Raw genomic sequence first — 14,104 nt, 5'->3', positions numbered from 1 at the left:
ATTGAGTACCTCCTGAGATGGCCATCATCCGGAGATAAGCCCACACAAAGGAGCACTTCACAGCTATTCAGCTGCAGTTCATCTCGCTCTCGTTGCCCCTGGCCTTGTCCATCAGCGTTCCCCCAGACAAAGGATCTCACAACCTTTGCCCAGGACTTGCCTGAACTTGTTCATCTGTGTCCTTCAAACAAAGGATTTCACAATCCTTGCTCGGGACTTGAACAAGTCCATCTGTGTCCCCAGCAAGCTTTGAGACACAGAAGTTAACAGTATAGTCTCTTACATGACCGCACCAGCTCTCCTTCCTCAGAGCACAGAACAGTCAAGGTGGGAAGGGATTACCTCAGAAGCCACCTGGTTCTCCGAAGAGGAGACTCCACAACCTGTCTGGGCAACCTGTGCCAGTGCTCCAGCACTCACACAGCTCAGAAGTGCTTCCTGGTGTTCTGAAGGTGCTCCTGTGTTCCATTGCCTCTTGTCCTGGCACTGGACACCACTGACAGCAGCCTGGTTTCATACTTACAGCACACTCTCTTCAGGTATTTTTAGACGTTGACAAGTTCATCCTGAGCCACTTTTTCTGGAAAGAGAATCCTAATTCTCAGCCTGTCCTCACAGAAGAGGTGCTCCAGTCCCTTAATTGTCTTAATGGCTCTTGTTGGGTGGTTTCTGGTATGTCCAGGTCTCTCCTCTACTGGGGAGCCCAGAACTGGACCCGGCACTGCAGGTGTGGCATCACGAGTGCTGAGTAAAGTGGAAGGATCACCTCCCTCAGCTGCTAGTGATACTTTGCCTGATGCAGCCTAGGATACCATGAACCTGCTTTGCTGTAAAGGATTTGCTACTCATGTTCAACTTGGTGTTCACCAGGGAGAAGTGCCCCAGCCCTCTTGACCATTTTGGTGGCTCTTAGTGAAAGTCTGTGTGTTATAATGGAGGCCTAAGACTGGGCATTGATTCTAGATACAGTATAAGAAGCACCAAGCGAAGAGAGATGGTCTCTCTGAATTTACTGGCTGCATTCCCATTTATACGGTGCAGAATGCTGCTGTCCCTCCTTGCTGGCAGAGCACACTGTGTGCAGCTTGCTGTTTGCCAGGACTCCTGGATCCTCTTTTATAGAGCTGCTCCCCAGTTAGTCCCTGGCTTGGACTGATGCATGGTTTCTTCCCAGGTACAGGACTGTGTTTGTTCGTTCTGAGTTTCATAATGTTCCTTTAGGTCTCATCTTCATGAGGCCCCCCTGGATGTCAGACCTGCTACTGAATGCATCCGATGTTCAAATGAGAGCATGCTGTTGCCTCTTCTTGGTCCTTACCAAAGGTGTTAGAGAGGGCAGGTTCCAGGGTAGATGCTGGTCATGCTCCAGTTATTCTCCCACCTCCAGGTCGAGTATCACCTGCTGGTTACTGTCTTCTGGGCCTGATCAGCCAGCAGTTTTCCACCTGTCTGGTTGTCCATCCCTGTAGACTGTAACACCCAAATTTTGCTACAAGAACAGAGAGAGAGTATCAGAAGCCCCTCCAAAATCAAGGAGATCCACTGCTTTTCTCTGGTCCAAAGATCCTGTTATTTTGGCAGTAGCTGAAAAACAGTGCTTAAAAATTACTGTTCATAGATATACAACACTATTTGTGCATACAGTGCATATATATATGTATAAGTGTATGTTAAATATACTTATAGCTAATATATAATGAAAAATAGTATGAGGAATGGGCTTCTTAGGTTTTTATCTTTTATTTTTTTGATGTGTTTTAATTCAAAGTTTTGGAAGAGGTAAAATGTTCATCTCATCCTTCAAAATTTGAAAGTAAGAGCCCTCTGTCTCTATTCTGTGACTGCAGAGCTTCAAAATTAAGGAATACAGTTTTCTAGGAAATTTGACATATATTTAACCATAAAAGTAGAATGAAGCTCTCCAGTCATTCTCCTGTATTCACAAGTCACAGTCTTGAAAGTACTTGGAACGTTCCTGAGTTTTACAGGTTATTCCTCTGAGATCTGCCGTTCTACTGAAGTGGGTCTGTGATGAGAAATAGCCAAATCTGAGCACCAGAAGATAAATAATCTTCCGGGTGTCATGATTTGTAGGTAGTTCTGAGAGGCTTCTTGTGTGTCTGTGTGTGCGTGGTGTGTGTGTGTGTTGGGGGGAGGGCTGCTGAAGGGAATTGTGTCTGGGAGACTGGATGTGAGTGTTGTGTACTGAGCAATGATGAGTTTCATTCGCCTGACTGCAGAAAATGAAGGCTTCTACACTTGAACTGAGCTCAGAATAAAATCTGTGATTGTGGTTTCAATTATGGGGGTCTGAATACATGGTAACCTGTATGTTGCTTCCTCCTAGGAAGCACTTTCTAAGGTAGTGCCCATGGATGTAGGTTCAGAGGCTTCCACGCAAGCAATACCCTGTGACTTATCCTCAACTATTTCCACTGGAAGCTTTTTGACTACTGAAACCCTGGATGTCAGCCCTGTTGACACTGGTAAGTGTTTTATTGTTCTCATAAATGGAAAAACTGATGTTTTCTTCATTTTATAGCAGAATGGATCTAATTCATTAGACATAAATTCTTCTGGAAAAAATACGATGTGGAACTTTGCTTAAGAATTTATAGTACATGTTACAGAGCATAGCTGGAATGCACATATTATAATAAGATGTATAGCAACTTTATCACCTGCAAATACATGAGATGGATTTGGAAGTGATGATATAGTGTCCTGTGTGTTTACTTAAGGTTTAATATTGTCTTAATCTGAGTCGTATCTGATCTCAGACACACCCATATATGTGTATCAGTTACTTGGTGCTTATAAATCAATTTTTGAAGATTATTTTTGAAGAAATTTTTTAAAAAGTAACATTAAGGTTTTGGTTACTCGGCTACATGAATGCATTTTTCAAGTCTGGTTGTGCTTCCTCCAGACACTCAGTGATTATTAAGATCTTTTCTGATTGCTTCTGTAAGAGGAGAGACAAAGAGGGACTGGTGTGCTAACCAGGAACCCACTTGTGGTTTCCACAATTCCTTTAATTTTGTTGCATTTATATTAGGTTGCTTCTATTTAAACAGGAATAAAGCCATTGTCCTACGTCATAAAGATGCTCAAGGTCACATTAAAGGATTGACACCAAGCTGTGTGGTGTGATTGACACAACTGAGGGATGATATGGCATTCAGAGAGACCTAAAGGAGGCTTGAGCAGTGGGCCCAGTTGAACCTCATGATGCAAATCCAAGTGCAAGATCTTGCACCTGGCCTGTGGCAACCCCCACTATCAGTGCAAGCTGGGAGACAAAAGGACAGGGTACAGCCTTGCTGAGAAGAACTTTGGAGCACTGGTAGAGATGGGAAGCTGGATGTGAGCCAGCAGTCTGCCATCAGCCCAGAGAACCAACCATATCCTGAGCTGCATCCAGAGCAGTGCGGCTACGGCCAGCAGGGCGAGGGAGGTGATCCTGCCCCTCTGCACTGTGCTGTGAGGCCTCACCTGGAGCACTGCGTCCAGATGTGGAGTCCTCAATATAGCAGAGATGTGGAGCTGTTGGAGCGCATCCAGAGGAGGGCCACAAAAATGCTCCAAGGGATGGAACACCTCTCCTCTGAGGACAGGCTGAGAGAGCTGGGGTGTGCAGCATGAAGAAGAGAAGGCTCTGGGGAGACCTTGCAGTATCTAAAGGGGGGCTGTAAAAAAGAAGGGGACGGGCTCTTTAGCAGGGTCTGTTGAGACAGGACAAGGGAAAATGATTTCAAACTAAGGAAGAGAAGATTTAGGTTGGATGTCAGGGGGAAGTTCTTTACTGTGAGAGTGGTGAGGTGCTGGAACAGGGTGCCCGGAGTGGTAGTGGATGCCCCATCCTTGGAGACACACAAGGTCATAGGATCATAAGATTGCAAGGTTGGAAGCGACCTACAAGATCATCTAGTCCAACCATCCTCCTGTTACCATTGCTACCACAAGCTACTGAACTGTATCTCGTAGCTCCTCATCCAGATGCCTTTTGAACACTGTCAGGGATGGCGACTTCACCACCTCCCTGGGAGGCCATTCCAGGCCGTTGCCTGACCACTCTCTGAGAGAAAAAGTTCTTCCTTATGTCTAATCTAAACCTCCTCTGGTACAACTTGTGGCCATTTCCTCAGGTCCTGTTTGTTGCGTGGGAGAAGAGGACAAACCCCTCCTCATCACAACCTTCCTTCGGATAGTTATAGAGTGTAATAAGGTCTCCTTTGAGCCCACTCTTTTTCAGACTGAACAATCCCAGCTCCCTCAGCTGCTCCTCATAAGACTTGTGCTCCAGACCCCTCACCAGTTTCGTTGCCCTTCTCTGGACACGCTCCAGGGCCTCAGTATCTTTCTTGTAGTGAGGAACCCAAACTGAACACAGTACTCGGGGTGTGGCCTCACTAGAGCTGAGTACAGAGGGATGGTCACCTCCCTGCTCTGTCAGGCTGGACAGGGCTGGGAGCACCTGATGGAGCTGTAAGTGTCCCAGTTCATGGAAGTGAGTTGGACCAGATGACCTTTGGGAATCCCTTCCAACACAAATGATTCTATGACACTTCTATCTGCAATGGGATGTAAAATAAATAAATAAATTAAAAAGTAATAATAAAAGGTGTTACAGGCATTTAAGGGTATTAAGCAGCATCTTTTCAGGTGAATTCATGTAGATGCTTTATATATAAGTATGTGAGCATCTAGCTTCTTATTTCAGGATTGTCGTCTGACAGCATGGAAGATCAAATTTGGAAAAGAATCCCAAGCAGCCCATGGGACTCCTCGCTGCCTTTTACCTTGCAGCAGAGGCAGGAGAATCTGCCTGGAGCGCCTGAAACCGAGTTGCCTGAAGGAGTAACGTGCCTTGATAAAGGAAGTCAGATTCAGCAGATCTTGGAGAAATGTGGAGAGTTGAACTCTTCATCAGACAACAATACACATTTTGAAGGTATTTTCTATTTTAAAGCTTTTGTGTCTGTGCTGTCGTACAGAATGAGGAGTTTAATCAGGATTATGTGTATTCAGTATTCCTTATATTTAGCTTACATTTGCAATAAACGTTCTGCACAGCAGAACTCCTGCCTTAATGGAACCAAGTCCTTCATTGCTTTATGTAGCAATGTAGCTACAATGCTCTACATGTAGCATTGTGTAGTGCGCCAAGAAGATAATGGGATCACAGTCTAGTTCTGTGCAGCTTCCTTCCACCGTAGCAACATTGTTCTTTGTTGTTTGTGCTAATATTATTGTTTGCATATGTACAACTCTATTTAGGAGTTTAGAGCAGTATCTACACAACACTATATTATTCAGATGGAGTTGATAGATGAAGAATCACTGATAACAAAGTAGTGGAAGTTCTGTGCTATTTAACTGTGCACATTTAATGATTCATAACAATGAAACCATCCTTACTAGCTGTCACAGTGATAAGTGGTATTTTAATTTGAACTGCTTCCTTCAGGAATGTGTTGGAAAACCCAGAATCATAGATTCTGGTTTTTAATATTAATCTTTAATCTTTATATTAATTAAAAGCAGGTCCAGAGGAGGGCCGCTAAGATGATCAGAGGGCTGGAACACCTCTTCTATGAGGAAAGGTTGAGAGAACTGGGATTTTTTAGCTTGGAGAAGAGAAGGCTGCAGGGAGACCTCAGTGTGGCCTTCTAGTACTTGAAGGAAGTGTATAAGCAGAAGGGGAACGGCTGTTTATGAGGGTGGACAGTGATAGGACAAGGGGAAATGGTTTTAAAGTGAGACATGGGAGGTTTAGGTTAGATAGTAGGAGGAAGTTTTTCACACAGAGGGTGGTGACACACTGGAACAGGCTGCCCAAGGAGGCTGTGGATACCCCATGCCTGGAGGCATTCAAGGCCAGTCTGGATGTGGCTCTGGGCAGCCTGGTCTGGTGGTTGGCGACCCTGCACATAGCAGGGGGTTGAAACTGGATGATTATTGTGGTCCCTTTCAACCCAGGCCATTCTGTGATTCTATGAATCTAGACCAGAAATTCTTAATCCCACTCAAATTAGAGGTAACTTGCTTGTGGGTTTGTCCAGCCAAGTTCTGATTATCTCCCATGGAAGAATTTCATACCACTCAGACATCCTGCTTAAAATCCTTAATTGGGAATTTTTTCTTTATATCACAGAATGGCCAGGGTTGGAAGGGACCTCAAGGATCATGAATCTCCAACCCCCCTGCCAAAGGCAGGGCCACCAACCTCCCCATTTAATACTAGACCAGGCTGCCCAGGGCCCCATCCAACCTGGCCTTGAACACCTCCAGGGATGGGGCATCCACAGCCTCTCTGAGCAGCTGTTCCAGCACCTCACTACTCCCTCTGCAAAGAACTTCCCCTGACGTCCAACCTAAATCTTCCCTCCCTCAACTTAAAACCATTTCCCCTTGTCCTGCTGTTATCTACCCTTTCAAAGAGTTGATATGTAACCAGAATTTCCTGTGTTGCATCTTTTGTCCATCATCTTGAGCCTCTTTTCTTTCACTGAGTATGTTCAACAAGAGGCTGTCTGCACCTTCCCTGTATTTCTTTCTAGGACAGCATAGACAGCAGAGATGTCTGTGCCTCTTCCCCCATGCTCTCAATACTTTGTGCAAAACTGAACAAACCCAGTTTTTAAGTTTCTCTTTGAACATTGTGTGTTTCATCCTTACTCGTTCTTGTGGCTGCTCACTGGGCTTGCTGCAGTGTGTCAGTGTGTGCATTTTGTACTGGGAAACCCAAACCAGGACAGAGCTTCTAATGCAGTCTCTCAGGTGCTTAACAGAGAGCTTCTTGACCTCAGCACTTTCTTGCAGCAGTTGTACTTGCACTGTGTCAGTGTGAAGGAGTTGAGTGCTGTGAAGATCTGTTTTTGCCAGCTAGCATTTGTTCACCTGTGGAAATCTATATCCTCTCCTTTTTCATCTAGAAGCAAGGTAGGAGATGTCAGTTTCCATTTTTTTTAAAATGACCTCTTTTCTTTTCTTACAGCTCTAGCAGCTGAGCTTGATTTTCCTGAAACGGAGAGGCATTTTCCTAACTTCTGCCACCGGCTATTTCAGCCTTTGGAACCAAGTCCTGCCTTCAGTGTTTCATCACCCATTTCTCACTACAAGATTCAACAGGGCAACAAAGAATTGAGGAAGGTACTGCAGAAAAGCTCTGTTTGACTTGAAATTTATTTTTATGAAATGCCTTAGTAATTTTTTACACGTCTGGAACTGGAAGCATTTCTGCTGTTTGTAGGGGAAATGTGATCAGAAAGCAAATGTTGCCATTAACTTTTCATCCTTCTCATTCCTAAAAATAAAATAAAATAAAATAAAATAAAATGAAGCCTAATCAGGATTTTTTTCTGCTGCTAGATTTCAACGTTTGCAACAGAAAGTGAAGAGCAGTTTCTAGAAGTGAGAACCTCCAGTGTGAATATACAAAGAGGCAGTCTGATGGGCAGTCTTGAAACAAACAAGCCAAACAACAGTACATCAGAAGAGTGCTTCAAAGAGGATGTTACTGTGGGTATGTACAGTGCAGCCTGATCAATGCTATAAACATGGATCCATTGCCAATATGTAATTACCAACCTTAAAGCTTGTTTTGTTGTGTTGAAACTGGGAAGGAATTCTTCTAAATAAGCTCTGCTTGGAAATGTTTTAGCTCTGATTCTTCTCTCTTAGACATCATCTTCTCCACCATCTTTTAATGTGTAGAACTCAAAAATGTTAAGGTCTTCCCTTAGCAGTTATTACTTGAATGCAAGGATCTGCTTTTGTATTGAAGGTGCTAAGCAGATGGTACTTATGTTGTGCAGCAGTTATGATGATAGTGCATTAATTCCAGTGGTGGCTGAAATTAATAAGTTTTACAAAAAAAATTCTTCATTTCCTCGTTTTGTAAGTTTGGGGAAATTATTCAATTTATGGAACTTCCTGACAAAGAGCACGGCCAGCAGGTCAAGGGAGCTGATCCTCCCCCTCTATTCTGGTCCCTGGTGAGGCCACATTTAGACTGCTGTATCCAGTTCTGAGCTCCCCAGTTGCAAAAGGACAGGGATCTTCTGGGAGTGCAGCGGAGGACCACAAAGATGGCAAAGGGCCTGGAGCAGCTCCTGGATGAGGAAAGGCTGAGAGACCTGGGTCTGTTCAGCCTGCGGAAAAGAGGACTGAGGAGGAGATCTGATGTAGTCAGATGTTTGCACAGATGTTCACGCGTTCCTCAAAAGCTCTGTTAAGGAGGAATTCCTTTAAAGCTGAAATGTGGTTGTGTTAAGCTCACATTTTGACTTTTTGGAACAGGTTTGGAAGAATCTTTTCATCCGCTGCAATTGGAACCTGCTCTGAGCAGTCGCTGTCAGAATGCTGCTCGGCCAGCAGGCATCAATGTGGAGTCAGAGAGCTCCTGGGAACTAAATACTGGGATTAAAAATGGGTGCAGTGAGAACAGTGTTTCATCTGACAGACAATACGAAGATCTGGTGAGGAGTATGGAGTGTGTTGGTCTGCAGTGCTCAGTGGAGGATATGCGAAACCAAAGTCTGAATTCGCTGGAAGAACAAAAATCATTTTATCAGCTCAGTACCACACCAGTGACAGTGGCTGAGCCTTTCCCTCAACATGCATTGAAAGAGAGCGTAGCATTCAAAAAGGAGATTCTGTCTTCTGAAAAATTACCTGTCAAGGTACTTGATAGGAAGTACTTGAAGCTTCCCGAAAAATTATTTCGTGTACCTGAAGCAGATAAAGCTGTGGAGGTGGATTTGCACTGCAATACAGATGCAAAGGAGGCAGGTGAAAGTTTTCTTGAAATACAGAAGTCTTCAAGGATTCCTGAAGACATCAGTTTGGAAGCCCCAGACGTTAATTTACAGGCAGTAGTAAAACAGAATGCTTTCTGCCTGGGAGGACATGAAAAACACTCTAACTCTGTGGCTGCAGGCTCATCTCGTATTCCAATCTGGGTAAGTAGAACAGATTTCCCAAAGTAAGTGGTGTTTTGTGCAGGTATTTTGGTGGTTTACTTGTTTTTACTTGTTTGTGTCTTTTTTTTCTTTCTTTTTTTTTTTTTTTGCCTTTACTGAGCTATTTTAGATCTTTAACATCTGAAAACTTGGCAGATGTTCTTTTTATAGTTCTGGTTTCAGACTTGCATGTTTCTTGGACATTTGCTGTCCTTGCTCTTTTAGATCACAGCACTGAAGCAATTAGCAGTGATGTTAGTGGGTGCAGCCTGGCCATGAAACTGCAGTTACTTAACTGATCTTAATCCAGTCTGGGAGGTAAATAATAGAACCAAAGCATAAGTAATTGAAAACTGTGAAACTTATTTCCTTTTTCATTTTTAAAACAAACCAACCAACCTGGCCTGAAACTAGATTTCAGCAGTGATTTAAATTGAGGTGAGTGGAAGAGAGCTTGGTTTGATTGCTTTGGATTGTTTTTTACTTACTGGTTTTAAAAACCAAACCACTGAACTTCTCGTTGGATTGGTTTGACGCATCAGTTAACACCTTGGGCAAGGCAATCCTTCTGGATTTCATTATTGCTTTGGGCAGGTTCTGTTTTTTTTTCTGTGTTGAATGAGCCTCTTACAAGCTAGCAGCTGTTGCTATTTCTAGTAATAGTGGTTTTAAAATATATATGATTAAAATATATTTTAATGCATACATCGTTTATATACTTTAATATTTTATATTATATAAAACGATACATAGCTTTTACACTGAGGCTTTGTGTCTTCTACCTGCAAGGAGACTGAGTCAGGGCGTGGGATTATGGAAGAGCCTGAACTCACTTTTGTGAGCTCCAATGACATCAGTACTGCAGAATCAGACGCTGAACATACGAACCAAGAGGGAAGTAGTGAGGATAAAACAAAAAACCCAGCATGTGCAGACAGGTCTGCCATCAGTGTTCTGACTGAGGTGAGTCTTAGTTCAGCTGTTGGGCAAAGGGACTGCAATGTTTTGAAGTTTTTGAGTGTTTTTAGAAGCATTCTAATGCTGTCACTATCCATTTCTGGTGTTTTTCTTGCATCTGCTAAAGGGAAAAGACTGTCTTTTCTTGTGTCTTGTCCATGTTAGGGTACTATATGACTACTTCAGATTTCTGGTGTATTTTCTGCATTTTCAACTAATGATTCCTTTTGAAACAGAAAAGAGAATTTTTACCAGTGGTTCCAGATGCAGTTTGTTCAGTGCTCATAAGGCCTGACAGCTCTTCCAAAGCCCACAGTGCTACCGAGGGTCAGTGTCCATCACATCAGACTGCAGGTAATTCTGTGCAGCTTCAACATACTGAAGTTTTAACTTACAAAGTCATTGCAAGATACTACACCTCTCCTTTGGAAAATATAACTTCTCTTAGACAGGTGCATGTTGCTGTTTGGCCTCTGTTTGTGTACATTTGGCCCAGGTTTGATGTGTGCTTTACTGACAAGGAAATAACTTGTCTCTTCCTGTAGGAAGCAATAATTAAGCAATAGATGGTAATGGCTATAATTAGTGAGACTTCATTTGGTTTTATTTGTAACTATATTTAATTTTGAAACTCCTGTGATGTTTTGTTGCTTGTCATTATGTACGTAGTGCACCTTCCCTTGTTTGTTTCCTATCAGTCAGGAACCTCTGCAGTTAAAAGATGTTCTGATGTCAGTATAGAACATAAATAGTGAAACAAGGAAGAAAGGATCTACCAGGCTGTAACCATTTGTTAGGGGCTTCTCCAGTCTTTGTGTTTTGGTGCAGTATCTGTTTTGGCAGTACTGCTTTTGGTTTCTAGATTCCTTAGCTCTGAATTACTGCTTATTGTGCAAAAATGTCACTTCCTGACACCAGTTGTGAAAACAGATCCTGGTCAACATCTTAGGAGAAATGCACTGAAATGTATGAATTAGTAGAGGTGGTTTCTTTGCAGAAAGTGAGAAATGCTTGGACTTTTCTTTCTCAGTGATGCTGCTGGAGTCTGCTTCTGCACCAGGGAGTTTGCAAGAATCTTTTTTGAAAAGAAAGAAGGACTTCATCCAGAAATCCCTGAGAAGAGTTGAAGAAATAAAACAGAGAGAGAGAAAAAATGAAAAGCCAGAAGGCAGACAGTTTCAAAGGAAAAAGTCTGAGACATTAAGCAGTCAAAAGGAGGGTCGTCTTATCCCTGGTATGTTTACATGGGCATGTGACGTGGGCTAGGACTGCTTTAGTTTTTAAATATCACAGAAAACCTTTCCTATGTGTTGCATCTTCACTTTTGCAGTTGGGGTATTCTTTAATTTCTTAGGGACGTGGGAGCTCCTTTTCACCACTTTGGCTGTCTCATGTTGCAAGCAGACTGCATTTATCTGCATTTATCATCATAATGTGTCTTTGCAAAATAACTGGTTGTCAAAGAACTGTACTAAGTGAACTAATGCATCTCTAACCCTGTTATCAGGGTTTGGTAGGCAGCTGCTGAGAAGCACAACTTGCTCCAAGTACAGCCAGCAGCCTCATTGGGTACTGTGGTTTTTAAGACAAACATTCATCTCCACTGTACCAATTCTGTTTCTTTCTTTGTAGTTCTATCTCAACCTTTGAAACCTCTTATGCTTTTGAGTTCTTGTATACTGAAGAAGTCTGTCATTGACAGCTGTTGATTTTTTTACAATTAGTACCTGGTATTGGTTTCATAAACTGAGCAAACTTTTACTGGGGCGCAGTAGTTTATACTGTAAATAGATGTATTGTCTGGATTAAAGATTTAGGATACATTTTGTGTTTGTGTCTTTTAAAGGGAAAAAAGGTGCAGTTGTCAATCAGCTGAAGAAAGTAGGAGAAGTGAAAGTGTCTTCTCCAGAAGACAGGAAGGCTGGAGAAGCTGAAATGTACCAGCGCACCTCAAGGTACTGCATGAACAGTGGAAGAAGTTGTTGATATGAGCCCTAACAGTACATGTTTATACAGGTGAACACTGAGCCATGCCCTTGCCCAGCTTGCAGCAGGAAGGAAGCACTGGCAGCCTGCCCAGCTGCACTCAACATTTAGTAACAATGCCTGTGTACAAATGCAGTGGTTGAGTGGGGTCTGTGTTAGGTCAGCTAAAAGTTAGTTGAAGTGATGCCAGATCAGAGGATAGTAAAGTCAGAATTGCTATAATTTCTAGCAGTTGACAGTATAAACCCTTAAGGCTGTTATGTACTCCTGCTTTCCCCCTTTCCTTCCTGACAGTATTTTTTCTAATGTTTTGACAGACTTTATAATCAACTTTCAGAAGTAAAGATCAGAAAAGAAGAAAAATCAAGGCAGGAAACTTATGCTAAAAACAGAGAAAAGGCTAAGGAGTTTCAAAAGGTAAAGTAATCCCCTCTTAGCATCTCGAGCTGGTCAATTCATGTCCCCTAGCTTCTAGTCAGACTGGAGGCGTAATTCTGCAGTGATGACTGAACAGACCATGAACCAGGTCTTCACATTTCAGCACAGCCTCTTGGGAATACTACCTTTGCTCAGTCAGTGAGCTTTTAGAGACTTCCCAAGCACTGCTATTGGCTTAGTCTGTCTGAGACCGCCCCCGTCAAGGCAGCGTGCCAATACAACGCAGCCCTTACGGCTGAGTTTTCTCTAAAGGACAGCAGCCTGAGACTGAATTCTTGTGACTTGAGGTCAAATAAAAGGACTGAGGGGATCCAGCTGCTCGTGTCAAACAGTATTGCTGAGTGTGATCCAAGCACAAGCAGGCTTGGTGCTTCCCTGGGAAGACTCTTCCACCTGCTCTTATACTTCTCTCTGTTATAGAGCAGCATTACCTCACTTGTACAGCTTGGTGTTATCACCACCATTTCTTGAGCTATGCTATTCTCACATGATTTTAAATCTTGCAGAAAATGCTGGAAAAACTACGAGCCAAGAAGCCAGGGAGAACACCCAGACTAGGAGAAGCCTCTAACCAAGAAACATTGCTGTGCAGATACAACTCAGAGTATTTAACAGTAAGAACTGCATTAACCTAATTCAGGTAGTGACTGACAGATGCTTTCTACAGTGCCATCTACTTTTAATATGTGGCAACCAGCACTGAGTAGAATGACGCTGCAGGAAAGCCTTGTGCTGTAGTGTTTGAAAGAGAGTTTATACTATTGTAATATAAACATCTAATAAAGTGTTTTTGAAAAACACTGAGGTCATAGCATGTGTGACAATAAGATTCCTTTTCAAAAAGCTGAAGCTTTTATCCCTTTTTCTCATGTTTAGTACGAACGGTAATTAATCACTTACATAATCATCATTACAAAGTACAGGTTTGTGCAACAGATGTACACCTCAAAGTCCCTGAAGCCAACAGACTAACATCACTTACAGAACTGTCTTCACTTGTGGATGTCAGCTTGCCCTCTACTAGCTAACTGCACCTTGCAAAGACTGTCCATAGAATTGCTTGGGCTGGTAAAGACTTTCAAGATCATCAGTTCCAGCCTCAATTTAACCATACTGCTGTAACAACTCACTGCTAAACCATGTCCCTGAGCACCACATACATCTCTCAAGACAGCTTTTTAAACACCTTCTGGGATGGGGACTCAACCAGCAGCACCCTGGGGAGCCTATCACTGTACTTAAAGTTTATTAGCTCTGAAATGAAGCAAAGGGCAGAACAGCACAAGTTTTAAGCTGCAGTGCTAACACAGAGCTGATTGTTGTAGCAGTAGGTGAGAACGCCTGAAATGCATTCATTTCCATTTCCAACAGGTCTGCCCAAATTTCAAATACAGCAGTATGAGGTAGCAGCTCCTCTGTAAAGAGTTAACATACATTGCAGTTTACACTAGTTAGAAGTAGTGCAGTTGCTGAAGAGACTCAAATTGTTACAACTTCCCCTATATACAGAGGACAAACAGCTGAAAGGAAGAAGAGGCCTCTTGCTACACTAGAGGGCTCATTTCAGTGTGCAGGCTCTCCTCTCATCTTCACTGTAGTGTTTTTCTAGAGGCTGCTCACAGGTCTGAATGTTGTTCCTTTCTTGTAACAAGGTGAGAAAGAAAGACAAAGTAACGCTCGGCTACAAGGCAGATGTGGTCACAATCCCTGCTTTAGCTTTACACTGTAGCAAAAAGTAATAACAATTCCCTGGCTGC

General features: G+C 42.9%; 1 protein-coding gene and 1 non-coding gene across 2 annotated transcripts in view; both read left to right on the top strand.

The window, feature by feature from the left end:
* The window catches only part of CEP295 (centrosomal protein 295), a 49,276-nt gene extending 35,294 nt beyond the window's left edge, over window positions 1-13,982 (top strand). Inside the window, exons 20-30 of the mRNA XM_048949113.1 lie at window positions 2,348-2,486; window positions 4,724-4,954; window positions 7,001-7,155; window positions 7,375-7,528; window positions 8,305-8,966; window positions 9,756-9,929; window positions 10,160-10,277; window positions 10,954-11,157; window positions 11,770-11,878; window positions 12,227-12,326; window positions 12,854-13,982. Of these exons, the coding sequence (XP_048805070.1) occupies window positions 2,348-2,486; window positions 4,724-4,954; window positions 7,001-7,155; window positions 7,375-7,528; window positions 8,305-8,966; window positions 9,756-9,929; window positions 10,160-10,277; window positions 10,954-11,157; window positions 11,770-11,878; window positions 12,227-12,326; window positions 12,854-12,982 (2,175 nt within the window). The 3' untranslated portion in view covers window positions 12,983-13,982. The remainder of the gene's footprint in view (window positions 1-2,347; window positions 2,487-4,723; window positions 4,955-7,000; window positions 7,156-7,374; window positions 7,529-8,304; window positions 8,967-9,755; window positions 9,930-10,159; window positions 10,278-10,953; window positions 11,158-11,769; window positions 11,879-12,226; window positions 12,327-12,853) is intronic.
* LOC125688525 (small nucleolar RNA U2-19) lies at window positions 2,024-2,106 on the top strand. Its single transcript, XR_007374783.1, has one exon. It is a non-coding gene; the product is annotated as a small nucleolar RNA U2-19 (small nucleolar RNA).
* Window positions 13,983-14,104: the final 122 nt, after the last annotated feature.

The sequence above is a fragment of the Lagopus muta genome, chromosome 1 (genome assembly GCF_023343835.1).
Source record: "Lagopus muta isolate bLagMut1 chromosome 1, bLagMut1 primary, whole genome shotgun sequence".
In the NCBI taxonomy this organism is placed as follows: domain Eukaryota; kingdom Metazoa; phylum Chordata; class Aves; order Galliformes; family Phasianidae; genus Lagopus; species Lagopus muta.
The sequence above is the reverse complement of the archived record's forward strand: the minus strand, read 5'-3'. Positions and strand labels throughout refer to the sequence as shown.